At 43.5% G+C, this 19875-nt stretch overlaps 1 protein-coding gene across 2 annotated transcripts in view; it reads left to right on the top strand.

Moving 5' to 3' along the window:
* Positions 1 to 8718: 8718 nt before the first annotated feature.
* myo16 (myosin XVI) overlaps positions 8719 to 19875 on the top strand; it is a 180704-nt gene continuing 169547 nt past the window's right edge. For both annotated transcript variants that reach the window (XM_031805846.1, XM_031805847.1), the window contains exon 1: positions 8719 to 9128. In XM_031805846.1, the coding sequence (XP_031661706.1) occupies positions 9101 to 9128 (28 nt within the window). In that variant the 5' untranslated portion in view covers positions 8719 to 9100. The remainder of the gene's footprint in view (positions 9129 to 19875) is intronic.

Raw genomic sequence — 19875 nt, 5'->3', positions numbered from 1 at the left:
GGAGGGAAACAGAGAGAGAGAGGTGGGGATGATGAGGAAAAGTGGGGATGATAGCGAGTGAGGAAAAGTGGGGGGAAACAGAGAGAGCGAGGGGGATGATAGAGAGTGAGGAAGAGAGGAGGGAAACAGAGAGAGAGAGGGGGATGATAGAGAGTGTGGAAAAGTGGGGGGAAACAGAGAGAGCGAGGGGGATGATAGAGAGTGAGGAAGAGAGGAGGGAAACAGAGAGAGAGAGGGGGATGATAGAGAGTGAGGAAGAGAGGAGGGAAACAGAGGGAGAGAGGTGGGGATGATGAGGAAAAGTGGGGATGATAGAGAGTGAGGAAGAGAGGAGGGAAACAGAGGGAGAGAGGTGGGGATGATGAGGAAAAGTGGGGATGATAGAGAGTGAGGAAGAGAGGAGGGAAACAGAGGGAGAGAGGTGGGGATGATGAGGAAAAGTGGGGATGATAGAGAGTGAGGAAGAGAGGAGGGAAACAGAGGGAGAGAGGTGGGGATGATGAGGAAAAGTGGGGATGATAGAGAGTGAGGAAGAGAGGAGGGAAACAGAGGCAGAGAGGTGGGGATGATGAGGAAAAGTGGGGATGATAGAGAGTGAGGAAGAGAGGAGGGAAACAGAGAGAGAGAGGTGGGGATGATGAGGAAAAGTGGGGATGATAGCGAGTGAGGAAAAGTGGGGGGAAACAGAGAGAGCGAGGGGGATGATAGAGAGTGAGGAAGAGAGGAGGGAAACAGAGAGAGAGAGGGGGATGATAGAGAGTGAGGAAGAGAGGAGGGAAACAGAGGCAGAGAGGTGGGGATGATGAGGAAAAGTGGGGATGATAGAGAGTGAGGAAGAGAGGAGGGAAACAGAGAGAGAGAGGTGGGGATGATGAGGAAAAGTGGGGATGATAGCGAGTGAGGAAAAGTGGGGGGAAACAGAGAGAGCGAGGGGGATGATAGAGAGTGAGGAAGAGAGGAGGGAAACAGAGAGAGAGAGGGGGATGATAGAGAGTGAGGAAGAGAGGAGGGAAACAGAGAGAGCGAGGGGGATGATAGAGAGTGAGGAAGAGAGGAGGGAAACAGAGAGTGATGGAAAGTCAGTGACTGGGAAAGAGAGGAGGGAAGATAATACCTAATCCAGTTAATAATAGAGCATTGGATTAGAGGGGTGTGTGGGGGGGGGATGTGTGTGTGTGGGGGGGGTGTGTGTGTGTGTGTGCATGCGTATGTATGTGTATGTGAAATTTCTCATTAACAGCGAGAGGCTCTAATCAGACCAGTCCAGATGGACACCAGAGAGAGTTTGTGTGAATACAGTATTAACGAGAAAGTGTGTCTTATTCTCCCTGAATTAGTTTTGAGGACACACCCCTGTATGCATTTAATTTTATATAAATGGAGATTTAGCCAATTGGTTTGTTTGCCTATCTGCAGTTCAAACAGCCAAACCCTAAAATATGAGAAATTTGGGTTGTAAAATAAATAAATATTTATTTGTGTAAATATATCACACCAAATGAATAATTGATTTAAGGGGGTCCCACCTCATGGTTAATTCATTAATGTAGCCCAACATTCCCAGAGCCACGGGAAGAAAGTGTTAATAGCGAGCGTTGGTTCAGGGCAAGAACACAATTTATTACTTGGCAACATTAATCTGTATTAGAGCTCATCTAACTTTTTAAAATGACACATACACACAGGGCCGTGCACAGACCCTTGGTGGGCATGTGCTCAAACCCTTTTGTTTTTCTTCAGCAAACGTGGCCACATACTTGTTGAGCAATTATTACAAGAAGGAGGAAAAGCAGCACAATCTGATGAGGAAAGTATTTTGCTAAACTATTTTGAACTGGAATAAATGCTGCACTCATAAACACCTTCAGTCAAAATAGAAAATTGTCAGAAATACTATAGCCTACCATTGACTATAGCCAACCTAACTCCATTTGTTTCCACTATCATGTATCCCAGTGGGTTTCAAACTTTTTCACCTGCAATCCCCAAAAAGTACTGGTGCAAAACTTGCAAGCCCCCCCGCGCACACACATGCACACGTGAACATACACACACAATCTCAATGTAGCCTGTCATTCCAGCCATAAACGGTGATGCATTTTCAAAACGCAACATAGCTTACAAAAATAAACGACGTTTTACACCTGCATTTTGAGCTGAAAGTCATTCATGTTAGTAGCCAATTTCAATTAGGGATATATCTTGTCACTTCCTTAGAGTTCAGAGCAAGCAGATTCATACATCCTCCTTGTATCAGGACAAGATGGAAAGCATGTTCTGTCTGTACAGCGCCATCCCTTTGGGGGGCAGCCGGCCTGCAGAGTGCTCATTGCCAGCCGGGTAGCCCTGTTCTTCCTCACAAATATCTGAATACATTTGCCAGGATACGTTCCGTTTTCCTCCCAATATATTGAAGGAGGTACGATGTTACAGCTGCATATCTTTAGGCATATAGCCAGTAGCCACCCAAACTAGTCTGATCTGAAATATGAAAATTATCAATCAAATTGCCAGGTAGCATATTGTTCTGGCAAAGATGAGTCAGTAGATTGCTAAACTGTATCTCATATGAATGATAAACTTGCCTGGCAAAACTGGAGGAAATGAAACTAGTTATTCTGGTCACAAATCTGGATATGCGCACCTGTTTTTGCACGCCAATGCTGATGACTGGCTACTGGTCAACTATCAAGACGCGCAAATTTCTGTTTCTGAAGCATAGATGAGGGGAATTTTACCACCACCGAAGAGGGTACTTTGGAGACAGGAAAGGCAAGAGGGCATGTACTCTGCACAGGTGGAGCCCTATCGGTTGTTGTCAGGATAAGGTTGTCTCAGTATTGATTCCCATCAGAAGGAAGGTGTTGATACTATGGTGATATTGATGTGTGTCAACAGGAGCATCAGTTGACAGCCGACTGACACTAAACCTCACTCCTCTTAGAAAGCATGCATTCTCAACCACAATTCACACACTCTCTCACTCACTCACTCACTCACTCACTCACTCACACACACACACACACACACACACACACACACACACACACACACACACACACACACACACACACACACACACACACACACACACACACACACACACACACACACACACACACGTGATTCTAGCTGGTTAATAGAACACAGTAGATCTCTCTGTCAGTACTTGACCTGATTACAGTCATGGAGAGAGACTCAACATTAGGATGTGCCTGCATAGCAACACAGATTTATAGATGAGTCTACAAGTAAGTTCTTTAAATTGGGACCAAATTTCACAATTTGTCACACTGTTACAATTATTCTCACTGTCGTTGTGTTACTATCTCTACTGTGACATGGTGCATTGCTAGTGTTACGGTCACAAAGACACATTAAGAAGATAATTATACTGTATATCTTGTACATGTTTGGGTGGGTGTATGTATGTTGGGTGTGTATTGGGTGTGTGCATGTGTGGTGGGTGGGTGTATGTGTGTTGGGTGGGTGTATGTGGGTGTGTTGGGTGTGTGTTGGGTGGGTGTGTATTGGGTGTGTGTATATGTGTGTGTGTGATGGGTGGGTGTATGTGTGTTTGGTGTGTGTTGGGTGGGTGGGTGTATGTGTGTTGGGTGGGTGGGTGTATGTGTGTTTGGTGTGTGTTGGGTGGGTGGGTGTATGTGTGTTGGGTGGGTGGGTGCATGTGTGTTGGGTGGGTGTATGTGTGTTGGGTGGGTGTATGTGTGTTAGGTGGGTGTGTGTGTGTTAGGTGTGTGTTGGGTGGGTGTATGTGTGTTGGGTGGGTGTATGTGTGTTGTATGTGTGTTGGGTGGGTGTTGGGTGGGTGGGTGTATGTGTGTTGGGTGTGTCTTTTGTGGGTGTGTGTTGGGTGGGTGTATGTGTGTTGGGTGGGTGTATGTGTGTTGGGTGGGTGTATGTGTGTTGTATGTGTGTTGGGTGGGTGTATGTGTGTTGGGTGGGTGTATGTGTGTTGTATGTGTGTTGGGTGGGTGTATGTGTGTTGGGTGTGTGTTAAGAGTGGAGGAGGTATAAAGAGTGTCAGCTCACCATGATACAAGTCAGTGTTCGACGTCGATCCATGTCTGAGGACTTCGGGAGTTGTCAAGGAAACCCGCCACTAGCGGCAACAGTGAGTGTTGTTGACAGGGATGGCGAAAGGTTATAAGCATCTGAATCCAAAGGTTGTATCTACAAATCCAGCGATAGAAAGTTGTTCTTGATATTTTTTTTCAAGCCCAAACCTTCAACCTTACTGTGGTGTATTGAGAAATGTGTTATGTGTTCATGAGTTTAGATTTTAAATGGTTGCAAATAGCAAATGGGATTTTTTTGCAGGGGTTGAGTTATTTGAATAAACAAATGACAATGGGGTTTCCGTTCTTACATTGAAGTGATTGGATTACGAGATTAAAGGGTGGTTGAAGTTCAATTAAGTATTGGGGAGTTGGGCTGAAGACACTGTAGAGAGTAGTCAACTGGGATGTGTTAAGGAGAACATGAAATAAATCTGTTCTATTTATTATAATCACGCTTCGGAGTCTTCAGTAAAGGAACTCGTCATTTTAGGATGCAACACTTATTTAACCATTTGGAGTTAATGCCTAACCATAAAAATGTGTAGTTAATTCCTAAACGTAACCTTAAGCACTTTGACATTTTAAGTTTGAAACAAATATGAAATTTGACATTTGTGAAACGGATGAACGTCTAATTCTGACATGAGACTTTTAGAGCTTGTAGGAATAAACCGTGTCACCGTGGTAACAAGTTGAGACATTCACAAGAGAGCTGCGCCTGGTGTGAAGCAATGTGCCTTAGCCAATATCAATCACAGTGTGACCTTTACACACACACACACACACACACACAACCACACACACACACACACACTGAATGACCTCTCTGGTTCTGGCAGAGAGATGATGGTAGAGTGAATCCCAGAGGGAAAGTCTAGACATTGTTGATACCATAAACACTGAGCTCTCAGCTGTCATATGCTGCTGTATAAATCAGAGAATAGGTGGAAGGTGCTATTCCATACAATGGTAATCATTAATAAATATGACTTCTTACTCCAAGTTATATGACATACATGATGTCATGTTTGGATGATTGTGTGTAAAGATGCTTTGTGGTTATACGTAATATCTACTCCTGTATATGAGATAGAAGTGTCTTGTTTGGATGCTTCTAAGTAAACATCTTCCATGGTGCTTTGTGTCAGGGTGTAGTAGTGTACTTCCTCCTCTGGGGTTTAACAGGGACACTGGCCTCATGTCTGAGTGTTTAGTGACAGGTACAGAGCCTTCCCCTGACAGCCGTCTACACATCTGTACTCTACAGGACCACCGATCAATGACGGTCAGGAGTCAATGTCAGTTTAGAGACTGACAGACGGACACACAGACAGACAACACAGAGACAGAGCAGTCTGTGCATCAAATGAACAGTCTGTTTTGAATTGATAACCAAATGTAATCCCAGGGACAATAAACCATACAACATCATAGCCTTATTAGAATCCCCCAAAATTGTATTTTGTTTAAAAGTTATTACTAGGTGATTCACTGCTATTTTGAAATGGTAAAAACAGCTGTAGCCATGAGAAAAGATGATGACGTTCTAGTTTTATCTGATAAGAGAGCAAATTAGTGATGTGACAAATGTACAATGTTAATGTTAAAGGCGCAATTTTTTTATATTTTAAACCGCAAGAAAAACTCAGAAAATGACAAGAATTCACAATTCAGATATGATCCTGCGTATGACCGCTAGGGGGCAGTGCAGTTCAATCTACCACAGTCCTGGCAACTTACCAGACGCTGCTTACCTTCCTGCTGTCCCCCACCCACTCACCAACAATGGTAGTTAATATCATTTTAGGTTCTCTGCAGTGCCCCTCTCCCCCATGTTATCAGTTGTCAGCACATGGGACTTCTCATTAATGTGATGGATAGTTAAAGTGATGTATGACAGCACGTTCATAGACGTCCAACAATCTGTTGTTAATGCCACGTATGGTGTTTGACAGCACTTTGTACTTACTTCCCTTAGTGACGATGATCATGACCTGTTAGTGTTAGTTTTGATAACTGAACTGTGATTAAAAAAACAACATTTGGGTTTGGGATTTTGCCTAAATGTTAAGGATCCAAATGTCATTCAAAGATTCACCCCCCTACAGCGAATACATTCAAGCAGCATATCAAACTTGGATAATGTTGTAGGTTACACCTGCAAGTATACAAATGCATACCAGGGCATTTTATTTCTAAATCTGATTATGGGGGAGATGTGGGAAACTAAAAGGCTAGCTTGCTTTTTTAGCCAGCTAGATAGCAAACTGCTTGCGGAGAAGCCTATGGCAGGCACAAAATTAGATCATGTAAAACGAACTTAAACTTTCATTACATCTAGCTATTATTACACAGCTGGAACGCCGATTTATGCTGTTTACATGTCCTAATAATTAGAAAGGTTGCTCAGAAAACCAATATGCTTACTTCGATTTTGACCATATGCCAATTAAGATCAGTAGAGTAAGGTGTTTACATTACTATTTTCATACTCGGCCTACTGCCATAATCAGTTTAATATTGAATGACTAGTGAGCATGTAAACATACTTAGACAGGGGTTTCTTGGGGGGGGGGGCATGTTGTTACCCTCCAGAGAATCAGGTGATCCCCGCTGTCCCTCTCTGTGGGCTGACCTTCTCAACAGACAGAGTAGACCAGACAAACAGGGTCTCCGTCTCTCTTATATTCTTCCTTTCATCTCTACACCTTCTTATCCATCACTCCCGATTCCTTTCTCTCCTACTCTCTCTCTCTCTCTCTCTCTCTCTCTCTCTCTCCTACTATCTCTCTCTCTCTCTCTCTCTCTCTCTCTCTCTCTCTCTCTCTCTCTAACTGGGTTGTTGATATTCATCATTAATTTACTACAAGCACAATGCACACAAACACATAAACACATGCTACTCTCTAAGGGTGATGTGCTGGATGTTGAAGGCATGTTGTGGCTGCTGTTTTTGGCTCCTGTGTTGGAGGAGAAGCAAAGATTTGTGACCTGATTTCATATGACAGGATTTACTCTAGCATGTCTCAGATGCTTCCTCTCTCTCACTCTCACTCAATCTCTTACTTTCTTTCTTTCTCTCTCTCTCTTTCTCTCTCTCTCTTTCCCTCTCTCTCTGTCGCTCTCTCTTTCCCTCTCTGTCTCTCTCTTTGTTTTGCTGTCTTTCTCCCCATCTCCATTGTTCTTACTGTCACTACACTGTCATTCGTAATCCCCCTCCGCTGTCCCTCTCTATCTCTCCATCTGCCAGGTGTGTTACATGTAGGTTGGAGTAGCAGAAGTTGACAGGATGGTAGAAGAAAAACAATCACTCTCACGATATACCAGCCCGTGCACGCACGCATACACACACACACACACACACACACACACACACACACACACACACACACACACACACACACACACACACACACACACACACACACACACACACACACACACACACACACACACACACACACACACACACACACACACACAGAGAGAGATACACCAGTAGACCCTGTAGCACAGTGGCACAGCTTCAAAATGTATGTCAAAATCCAGATTTAGTCACACAATCCATAAATTGAAGCTGCACACATACAGAGACACCCACACTGGCACGTATGCACACACACACACACACACACACACACAGCCTCTTTGCTATGTTGCAGCGAACATATTCATACATGCAAATCAGTCTCTCCTCACCGGCTAAAATATATTTTTGCAGTAAACGTACAGACACACTCACACAGACATACACACAAACACACTGCTGTGATTGTGCTGTATGAGAGAGAGGTGTGACAGATGTATGATGGAGGGTGTGACCTGTTGTTAAATGGCAACCAGGCTTATCTAGACCAAATATATTGGCCAGTTAAAGAACCATTGGTGAACACTTAGCCAGTCACAGCACTAAGAACAGAGCAGAGCCGCACTGCTGCAGCTGAGCACCCCTCTCTCCTCTCTATCTCCCTCTTCCTCTCTAGCTTGCTTCCTCCTTCTCTCTTGCCATCTTTCTATCTATCTCTATTTTCCCTCCTTTCCCTATTGTTTCACACTCTACCTGCCTATCCCTCATTTTCTAAAGCTCTCTCAATTGCTTTCTACCCTTTGCTTCCTCCTTTTCCATTCTCCCTCTTTCTCCTCTCATCCTGTCTCTGTCTCTGTCTCTCTCTCTCTGTCTCTCTGTCTCTCTCTCTCTCTCTCTCTCTCTCTCTCTCTCTCTCTCTCTCTCTCTCTCTCTCTCTCTCTCTCTCTCTCTCTCTCTCTCTCTCTCTCTCTGTCCCTCTCTCTCTTCTCTCTCTCTCTCTCTCTCTCTCTCTCTCTGTCTCTCTCTCTCTGTCTCTCTCTCTCTCTCTCTCTCTCTCTCTCTCTCTCTCTCTCTCTGTCTCTCTCTCTCTGTCCCTCTCTCTCTCTGTTCCTGTCTCTCTCCCTATCTCTGTCTCTCTATCTCTGTCTCTCTCTCTCTCTCTCTCTCTCTCTCTCTCTCTCTCTCTCTCTCTCTCTCTCTCTCTCTCTCTCTCGTGAAGAGGCACAGCAATTCATTCCGTCTCTTTTGTTTTCAGCTCAAGAAAAGCAGTAGGAGGTGTGTGTCAGGCACATTGCATTTGTGTCTGTGGTGTGTATCTCTCTGAATGTGTGGAGCATTGCGTCAGGGGGGTGTGTTGCACTGGGGGCGGGTCTACCACGCTGTCAGTCAGTGACGCACACTGAGCACGTGCGCCGGTCATGGTTGGGGAGAGGTTGTGTGGTGGTTATCTGACCGATGGCTGGGAGAGCTGCAAGAGCTGCAAGCGTTGCAGCCCTGCGATGTTGTGTGTGCCTGCTGAGTGTGTCTGTCTGCTCTGCTGCAACCCGAGTCCTATAGTGAATAATGCAGAGCAGAGCAGCTGAATGAATAATGCATTGTGCAAGTTTACTAGCACTGCTGTTAGCTTAACCAGAGCTGGAAGGAAGGAACCTGTGGCTGCCTCTGTCTGTCTCACTCTCTGACTATCTGACTGACTGACTGGTACAAGGAGAACATGTCCCACTACCATTTTCTCAAATGCTGTAAGTAAGCCCTGGACAACTGTCCTCCCTTTTCTGTCTCTCTACCTTTTTCTCTCTCTATTTGTCTAGTAGTTGCTACTGTTGTTTATGTCAGTGTGGTAGCAGATGCAAGTGTGTGTGTGTGAGAGAGAGAGAGAGAAAGTGACAGGTGTGCCTGTATTAGCTCATGCCTATCTTGTGTGTATGAGAGCATGATGTGACTATCTCTGGCAGTTTATAATGTAATGTACCTGTGTAACATTTGGTATGATAGTGTCATGCATAGTAATGGTGAGCCAATGTGCCTCTGATATTACATTCTGATGTAGCCAGCGTGTGCCATTTGTGTGTGTGTAGTTGTGTGTGGGAGCGAGAGTGGTTTTTGCCTGTGTGGGTGTGTGCAATGATGTTTTTGTGTGTGTGTCTCTGCAACGTGTTTGTGTGTGTGCGGGATGTGTGTTACGTGTGTACTGTGGGTGGGTGTGTGAGCTTGCTGCAGACAGAGTGCGGTAGCTGTGTGAAGCTGACCGGTGAATGCGGCAGGTAGCGGGAGGCTCCTGGGTAATTCAGCTCGAGTGACAGACAGAAAGGTAGAGCAGAACTGCAGGGAGAGAGATCGGGAAAAGAGAGGAATGGCTGGAGAGAGAGAAGAGCGAAAGAGAAGGATGCAGAGAGAGATGAGGGAAAGAGTGAAAGAGAGGGATGCAGAGAGAGATGAGTGAAAGAGAGGAATGGAAAGACTAAACGAGAAAGAGGGAGAGAGATGGGAGAGAGGCGATACTGAGAGAAATGTGAGGATGGGGACAGGAAGGGGAGACGTGGATGTAAGGACAGGACGATAAGTGACAGTTGAGGAAAGGAGAAAGAGGGACAGATTATGAGTCAGGGAGGAGGTGAATAAAGGAGATAAAAAAGAGTGCGAGAACGGATGATGGTGCATGACTAAGAGATTAGGAGACAGAGGGAGCCGGGGAGGTAGAGAGAGATAGAAGGAGATATATCTGGGAAAGCGGTAGAGGAAAAAGGCTGCCAGGGAAGGGGATTGGTTAATCATTTCCCCGATCTATACCTCTCTCCTCTATTTCCTTGTTGTTTCTTTCCCCTGCTTTTTCTCCTTTCCTCCCTCTCTGAATTATCATTTTCTCAAAGGCTGAAATGTGTTGGTTGTTTGTATGTGTGCGTGTGTGCGTGCGAGTGTACGCGCGTGTGTGTGCGTGTGTAAGAGAGAAAGAGTCCAGATTAGGGTTGAAGGTGAACTCAAAGGGCAGATAGAAATAAAATAGAGAAATGAATGGAAGAAAAAGGAGAGCGAGTGAGCGTGAGAGCGAGAGGGATATGAATGAGGCAGGTGTGTGGGTTCTCACGTTTGATGTGTGCTGAAGCAGACACATGAGTGGGCTCATAGGTCAGTGGAACAGCCCTGCCTCAACCCATCCTTACAGATCTGTCATGCATGAATAGGCACTGTAAAACCTTTCATGTAAGTAATTTACTGGCAACAATTGGCCAGGAAATTACTGTAATGTATTTTTACAGTACAGCTACTGTAGTCCATTTTACGGTACCACATTTTTTACTGTAATATAATTTACAGTATATTACTGGCTACAGCAACATATTACCCACTGTTCTTTGTAGGTTTTCATTTTGACATTTATATTGACATTTTGGTTATTTAGCGGTTGCTCTAGTCCTTAGCAACTTACAGTCAGTGTGTTCAACCAAGGTGGATAAAAAAATAGCCTATTACAGTTATGGCAAGTAAAACATTTCTGAAAACCGTAACAGACCATTTTGTTGGAGTTAGTCCTTTCGAGTCGATCGCCATTAACACAGTAAAAATCCCCATCAAAATGTGTCTGTTTTAAAGTCGATATATCTATCTCAATGCACTGCATCCGTCCATGTTGGACTTCCACAGCTGTGGTGGAAAGTGGCAGCGCTACGGCGCTGTTTGTCAGACCAGGATACATCCCGAAAATCAGTCTTCTGACAAAAACGTCTGTAACGTCTGAATGTATTTCTCTTTACTCTGGATCCCCATTAGCTGTTGCCAAGGCAACAGCTACTCTTCATGGGTTCGAAAACGGTTTAGCCTACGAACTAATTTAAAAAAGATGACACTCTCACAAACATGATGGTGTTCGCTGCTTTGCTCTACAACCCCCACAAATGTCACAGGACTTGTCTGAAGGTGACACGGTACCATTTAAAAAAATGAATGGAAGTATGGAAGTAGTTTTGTGCCAACACACTTTCTTATATCTTCTAGAAATAGGACTGACACTTTGCCTCTGTTTTGCCATTCATGAATGTGCTATTCAATGTGTTTCTATAGGCTATAGTAGTATAGGACAAATTCAATATTTTCTCAAATATTGGGGGGATAACTTCAGGGGTCATAAAATTCTAAATCAAATAGCTAAATGAGCCATGGTATGACCATCTTAAAACAATTCCATATGTCAGCTTAGTGACGTGGCCCAAAGGCTTACACTTTTAGGGGTTAAGAATGCATTGGTCTTCAAAGTGATTATAATTACAAGAAACATTGCCTTCAGAAAGTATTCATAGCCTTTTTGACTTATTCCACAATACAATTCAAAATGTATTAAATATTTTTCTTTCTTTCACCCACCTACACTCAAAATCCCAAACAGACAAAATTATAACTTGTTTTTAGACATTTTGGAAAATGTTTTTAAAATTAAATACAGAAATATCTCATTTATGTATGTATTCATACCCTTGAGTCAATACATGTTAGAATCACCTTTGGCAGAGATTACAGATGTGAGTCTTTTTGGGTAAGTCTCTAATTGGATTGTACAATATTTGCACATTATTCTTAAAAACAATATTCAAGCTCTGTCAAGTTGGTTGTTGATCATTGCTAGACAGCCATTTTCAAGCCAATTTAAATCAAAACCGTAACTAGGCCACTCAGAAACATTCAATGTCATCTTGGTAAAGCAACTCCAGTGTAGATTTGGCTTTGTGTCTTGCTGAAAGGTGAATTTGTTTCCCAATGTCTGTTGGAAAGCAGACTGAACCAGGTTTTCCTCTAGGTGTTTGCCTGTAGTTAGCTCTATTCTGTTTATTTTTATCCTAAATAAAATCCCTAGTCCTTGCTGATTACAAGCATACCCATAACATGATGCAGCCACCATCGTGCTTGAAAATATGAAAAGTGGTACTCAGTGATGTGGTGTCTTGGATTTGCCCCAAAGATAACACTTTCTATTCAGGACATAAAGTTAATTTCTTTGCCACATTTTTAGCAATTTTACTTTTACTTTGAAAACCTCCCTGGTCTTTGTGGTTGAATCTGTGTTTGAAATGCACTGCTTGACAGAAGGACCTTACAGATGATTCTATATGTGGGGTACAGAGATGAGGTAGTCATTAAACACTAATATTGCACATAGAGTAAGTCCAGCTTATTATGTGACTTGCTCAGCAAATTTTTACTCTTGAACTTCTTTAGGCTTGCCATAATAAAGGGGTTGAATGAATACTTGTTGACTTGAGACATTAACGCTTTTCATTTCAATTAATTTGTCAAAATGTATAAAATCATAATTCCACTTTCACGTTATGGGGGTGTTGTTTGTTGGCCAGTGACACAAAATCCCAATTGTATCCATTTGAAATTCAGACTGTAAAACAACATGTGGAAACAATCAAGGGTGTGAATACTTCCTGAAGGCACTGTGAATACTTCCTGAAGGCACTGTGAATACTTCCTGAAGGCACTGTGAATACTTCCTGAAGGCACTGTGAATACTTCCTGAAGGCACTGTGAATACTTCCTGAATGCACTGTGAATACTTCCTGAAGGCACTGTATCTTCTGATATATCTCTGACTATTTCTGGCTAGTGCCAATACAATACTGAGATATTATTAACGGTACTCGATGCCAGAAGAATGAAACACAGTATAACACAGGAACACAGTGACTATTAAACTGTGAAACTGTGGTGAAGGGAAGAAACCCAGGCTTTCTGAAGGCTTTGGAGCTTTTACCAAATTGAGACGGAAAATGGTTCCATACTTGGAGCTTCATATAAGAATCTATAGCATTATTTAGGGGACTTGAGACAGAAGCTTTGAACAGCAGTACAGAAAATGTGGTTTCGAATGAATAAAAAATAAATGTGTGCCTTCAACAGGATTTGACCTCTAACCTCAAGTCCTTGAATGTTCCATAGTTCCCTACTCTACCTGCTAAGCTTACAGGTCAGGTAAAACTACATGTACAAAATCCTAACGGTATCTGTAAGTACAGTGTCCAGCAGAGGTTGGTGTTTTGAAAGCAGCTTGGAATGGAAGAAAGCATTGGAACCACGGCGAAATCTTGCATTTTGCAATACACGGTTTGAAAAAGCACGTGATCAAACAAATCTTTGGACATCATTGATGACGTACTTCTGATAAAGTGATACACACATCTGTACACTACTTCGAATTTAGCTGCTTAGTGATTTCGACGCCTTGGCGCACCATTATCTAACGTAACGTCGCTATTCAACTTTAAGAAAATGATTTCCACAGTATTTTACTGTAATTACAAGGGATTAGAGCAAGCAGGTTGACTGTAAGTCATTTGCATATTACAGCATATTAATGAATACTAGGTGTTTTAAATCACTTGCACTTCTTGAGGCCTAAACAAAGGCTTCCAAACTGGTTGTGATTACAGGGCAAAACAGATCAAATGGACATGGGTGAACACTCAACCATTAAAATGTCTGATCTATTTCCTATAAGCATTCAATTAATAGGAACTACTACCACATATAACTTAAATTGGTAAAGCACTCTCACTAATGGGTGCAATAAATACAGCCTCTAAGAAGAGAAAAAACACCCACTTGTGTTCAAAAGGTTTTTGGTGCTCCAAAAATCCAGTATGGTACACATATTTTGAATTACTGTAAATTACTAACAACAATTGGCCAGTAAGTTACTGCAGAGTTTCAGGACAAGGTTTGTAAAATTCCTAAATTATAGTATATTACGGTATTCTGTGGGGTACACCATTCTCACTCACTGGTGCAACAAAATAGCTCTAAGGGGTGTGTGACAGGCTGTGTGACAGGCTTCAGGGAAGTCAGGCGCAGGAGAGCAGAACTGGGTAAAAAAAACGGACAACAAAATATGGGTACAAAATAACCCGTCGCGAACCAGTCAGAGTGCACACGTACTTTACAACAAACAATTTCACACACAGACATGGGGGGGAACAGAGGGTTAAATACACGACAAATAGTGAGGGAATGTAAACTGGGTGTGTGGGAAAACAAGACAAAACAAATGGAAAATGAAAGGTGGATCGGCGATGGCTAGAAGACCGGCGGCGTCGACCGCCGCACGCCGCCCGAACAAGGAGAGGAACCGACTTCGGAGGAAGTTGTGACAATAGCCTCTTGCATGGCACCCATAAAATATGTTAATGAGCCAGAAACTCTTTCCTCGCCCACAAGAGTTTCCCACAATGCACCATTATTGATACTGTGAAACACATTCAAAGTATTTTACTGTGCATTTTTCAGTATTTTACTGTTCAAATTACAAAAAGTTATTATAGCGTGCTGTAAAACAAATGTACGGTATTTTACGTGTGTGTACAGTACATACTGTACATGTATGTCTATGTGGATGCTGCGGGCTAATTCACAGCCCAGTGCAGTGCTGTCAGTGTTAATAACTAGAGCCTATGAGGGATATTCCTCTGTAAATCAATATCTGACAGCCAGGAGATGGGAAAGCAGGAGCTTCTCAAGCATGACAACTACAGTATATCTCTCTCCCTGCTCTCTCTCCCTCCCTCCCTCCTACTCCCTACCTCCCTCCTACTTTCTCCCTCTTCCCTATATCTCCATCCTGACCTCTGCCGGTCCCTCTTGGTGTCTTTGACCTTCCCTGTCTGTCACTCACTCACTCTCACACTCCCTCTCCCGTTGACTTCATCTTTATTGTCTTGCTCAGCGGATATGAAGAATATGGTTTTGCATTAGCATCACATTTCGAGAGGCTAGACTGCTCAGTTGGATCAGTCTGAGGTAAGACTTTATGGGTGACATGTCAGAAGTGACACGTGTGTGATATGTGTCAAATAACGTGTGTTTATGGCCAGACAATGTTGCTATGCCTCTGTCTGGCTGATTATGATGCCTGATTTATAACGCTGACAACGCAGTTAAATACAGTCTGCTGGTGGCAAATCAAGTATTTTGGTAGAGGTGTGTGTGTGTGTGTGTGTGTGTGTGTGTGTGTGTGTGTGTGTGTGTGTGTGTGTGTGTGTGTGTGTGTGTGTGTGTGTGTGTGTGTGTGTGTGTGTGTGTGTGTGTGTGTGTGTGTGTGTGTGTGTGTGTGTGTGTGTGTGTGTTATTGCTCATGGCTAGAGTGACAATCTCGTGTGTGTGTCGCTGTGAGTTAAGACTCCTGAAGGAGGACTCATCAGTCCTGTGTCCCTCCTCCATGAAGTCAGTTATGATGTCTCCCTGAGTCTGCAATAAAGCCATCACAGCTGAGAACAGCACAGGGAGAGGGAGAGAGAGAGAGAGAGAGAAGCTGCACTTCCTAACCTCCTGCCAAATGTATGACCATATTAGAGACACATATTTCCCTCAGATTACACAGATCCACAAATAATTTTTGATAAACTCTCATATCTACTGGGTGAAACACCACAGTGTGCCGTCACAGAAGCAAGATTTTTGATCTGTTGCCTCAAGAAAATGGCATCCAGTGAATAAAAAACACCACTGTAAATACAACTCATATTTATATTGATTTATTTTTACTTTTTTACTTTTTAAAAACGTTTTAACTTTGCACATCGTTACAACACTGTAGATTAGACATAATATGACATTTGAAATGTCTTTATTATTTTGTAACTTCTGCAAGTGTAATGTTTACTGTTCATTTTGATTGTTTATTTCACTTTTGTTTATTATCTACTTCACTTGCTTTGGCAATGTTAACATATGTTTCCCATGCCAATAAAGCCCTTAAATGGAATTGCATTGAATTTAATTGAGAGAGAGAGGTGTGTGGGGGAGAGGAGTGTGAGGGAGAGAGAGAGGTGTGTGTGGGGGGAAAGAGAGAGAGAGGTGTGTGGGTGAGAGAGAGAGTTGTGTGGGTGAGAGAGAGAGTTGTGTGGGTGAGAGAGAGAGATGTGTGTGGGGGAGAGAGAGTTGTGTGGGTGAGAGAGAGAGAGTTGTGTGGGTGAGAGAGAGAGAGTTGTGTGGGTGAGAGAGAGTTGTGTGGGTGAGAAAGAGAGTTGTGTGGGTGAGAGAGAGAGGTGTGTGGGGGAGAGAGAGTTGTGTCGGTGAGAGAGAGAAAGTTGTGTGGGTGAGAGAGAGTTGTGTGGGTGAGAAAGAGAGTTGTGTGGGTGAGAGAGAGATGTGTGTGGGGGAGAGAGAGTTGTGTGGGTGAGAGAGAGAGAGTTGTGTGGGTGAGAGAAAGAGAGTTGTGTGGGTGAGAGAGTTCTAGGTCTGATGCTTTCAGAACCATGGGGAGCACCCCTTTCTCTTTCTGGTTGGTTTTCAAAAGGATTGATGAAGTCAAGAGTCAGTCTTCAAATGAACAATCCCTTGGGCTTTGACACCATTTGTGATGCAACAATTATGTCAGAGGAGAGAACCTAATCGGTGGGCGCAACCTATTTGTTTCATTAAGATTTTTCCCTTTTAGTTTACAGTAGGCCTTGTCACGCCCTGGTCTTAGTATTTTGTGTTTATATATTTATTTGGTCAGGCCAGGGTGTGACATGGGGTTATTTTGTGTTGTGTTGTGGTATTGGGGGTTTTAGTAGGTATTGGGATTGTGGCTGAGTAGGGGTGTCTAGCATAGTCTATGGCTGCCTGAGGTTCTCAATCAGAGTCAGGTGATTCTCGTTGTCTCTGATTGGGAACCATATTTAGGTAGCCTGGGTTTCACTGTGTGTTTGTGGGTGATTGTTCCTGTCTCTGTGTTAGTTGTCACCAGACAGGCTGTATAGGTTTTCACATTCCGTTTGTTGTTTTTGTATTTGTCGTGTTTATTCCTTCATTAAACATGTATCGAACTAACCACGCTGCATTTTGGTCCGACTCTCCTTCGACGGAAGAAAGCCGTAACAGGCCTGTGATACTGTCTGCAGCCTTTAGAGAGAGAGAGAGAGAGAGAGAGAAGTGGTACGGTACTATAGCTGAACGCATTTTGAGTTCAACTCCAGGTTCATATCCTCCCATGCTGTGTTTGTTATAGTTGGCACGCACAGACGCAAACCATTAAACTAGTGACTTTGCTCTACTTCCACTGACCCACTCTCACACTGTCTCTTACTGCTCTTTATTTATTCCACTGCCTGAATCGCCTTCCCTCTTTTTCTCCCTCTCTCCTCCTTTCTATTCCTTCCCTCTGTCTGTCATATACAGCCCCCCTCTCATTCCTCTAATATGCAGTCTCTCAGGGTGCCAATGTGTGATTGTTCTCAGTAGTGCCGCAGTCTATACCCAGCAGTGGTAATTATCCTTTGTTTCCTGGGTCCCTGGAAGGCAGTTTAAGTCACTTTGAGTCAGCTAGCCAGTCCTAGGACAGATCTACCCATTTATAGTCTATAGACACATATATACTTAAGCAATAATGCACAAGAGGCCGTGCTGTATCATGAATACAGTCACCGTGTCTGTGACGGCCAATACAGCATGGCGGGGAATTCTGCTTGTCCAATCAGCATGGCTGGCAATTCTGCTTGTCCAATCAGCATGGCTGGGAATTCTGCTTGTCCAATCAGCATGGCTGGGAATTCTGCTTGTCCAATCAGCATGGCTGGGAATTCTGCTTGTCCAATCAGCATGTAGGATGCAAACAACCAGTTTTATAACCAGCTATAGACACAGATATACCCAGCTATACTCTATAGACAATCTACTGTCAGACTGGGCCAGCTGTAAAAACTAGCTAGCTAATCCAGTCCAGATATGGCTGAGCTTTGTGCCTGTCAGTAAAGGGTAGGAGCCAGCCTCCTCTGGTTGGGGCTTGGCTTTGAATTAGGCTATGTGTCATTTGAACTGAAGGGCTGTAGTGTATATGCTTGTGTAATGTACAGTACATGTGCTACGCCAGCTGCAGCGGGTGTGTCCTGAGAAGAATGTACTCCTCCTCTTGTCACAACAGTGGTTGGCTGCATTTCTTTTCAAAATCCTCCAAGACTCAGGGGCTAGAGCTGGGACGATAAACCGCAAATGATCGACGCCAACCATACCGATCACTTACCACAGGCATTTTGCTCATTTCGTTCATTACGATAAGTAGCCTGTACTAGAGAAATAAAATATGTTTGCTAATATGTGTGATTGTCAATGGGACAGTTGTTGGATACAACCATCAAACCAGTAGTAGTAGTTTAAAGGAGAATATAATAACTGTTGTGCACATTAATGTTATAAAACGATCATTCTATTTATCGCAACATGGATTTTTGTCCATTTCGTCCAGGTCTATCAGGGGTGACAGTAGACTTTGGAGAGAGTCTGGTTTGGGGAATGGGTGAGGGGGAGGGGAAAAGGCGGGCAGTGTCACTAGTTTCATAGTTATCACGATGTATTGTCTCTCTAACTCTGCCTAGTCATCTTAATAAGAGGCTGTACAAGCTAAATAGTAGTGAATGGTATAGTGAGGTATAGTGGGGATGGTGCTGTGTGTACTGACACAGGGCTGGGCACACAGAGCAGGTTTAATAGGGTAATTGGTTTCTGCTCCTGGGAGCATCTTACTTCACTGCAGCAATTCTAAAGTGTCTTTAATCTGCATCCTGGTTTATCAGAGCCTAGAGACAGGGTCAGGAGGGAGAAGAGGATGAAGAGAGGAAGGAAATAGAGTGGGTAAGAGAAAGTCAAAGGAGAAAGAGGACATATAGCAGAGAAATGGGTGAAAAAGGGAGCGAGAGCAGAGAGGGAACACACTGGTAGAGCGCGCTCAAACGTGTGCACAATGATGTGCGTGTTTGTGTGTATATGCATGCGTGTGAAAGTGCGAGCCTGTGTGTGTAGACCAGTACAAACCCGAGGCAGTTTCCCTAAATGAAAATGTTGAGGCAGACACCTGGTTTCAACAATATTCTAATCCTTTCCCCATTGTCTCAAAGATCATTTTCATGTTGTCAGCCCAGGCAGATAACATACGGACATTTTGGCCCTACTATCTGGGAGGCAGTCAGGTGTGTGGTTGAGTATGCAGATGATTATCTAATTGCAAAAGCAGTTAAAGACACAGTAACATCACTCATCAGCCTGATAAGGATCTACAGCACATACAGATTCACATAAACATTGTTTCAAGTAGAGAAAACATGCTGGGGGATAAACACCTCTCAATTCCTGTGCCATGTCTGCTATGGTTATAAATGTGTCTCTTTTGGGCATGTGTTTATGTTCAGGTCTGTGTAGGTGCTTATGGGTCTCTGAAGAGACTATAATGTGAACAGCGTCAGAGAAAAGACACAAACACACACGCTGACACACTCAGACAACGCAGCTCTTACTTCCATAGCTGCATGACAAAATGAACTGCAGTGATTCCTGCTCCTCTTTAAAAAGCGTAACAGGCAGAGAGGAGAGAAAGAGAAATTAAGGGAGAGAGAAGAGAAAGCGAGAGAGATGGGCCATTAAAAAAGGCTGCAGTACTTCAAAGGCATCCCACTGTCAGTGGTTTAAACCTCGCCAGCAGCCTGCTGCACCAGTCTACTGAATCACACACACAGAGGGAGGGGG

The sequence above is a fragment of the Oncorhynchus kisutch genome, linkage group LG26 (genome assembly GCF_002021735.2).
Source record: "Oncorhynchus kisutch isolate 150728-3 linkage group LG26, Okis_V2, whole genome shotgun sequence".
Taxonomy (NCBI): Eukaryota; Metazoa; Chordata; class Actinopteri; order Salmoniformes; family Salmonidae; genus Oncorhynchus; species Oncorhynchus kisutch.
This window is presented reverse-complemented; position numbering and strand designations above follow the sequence as displayed.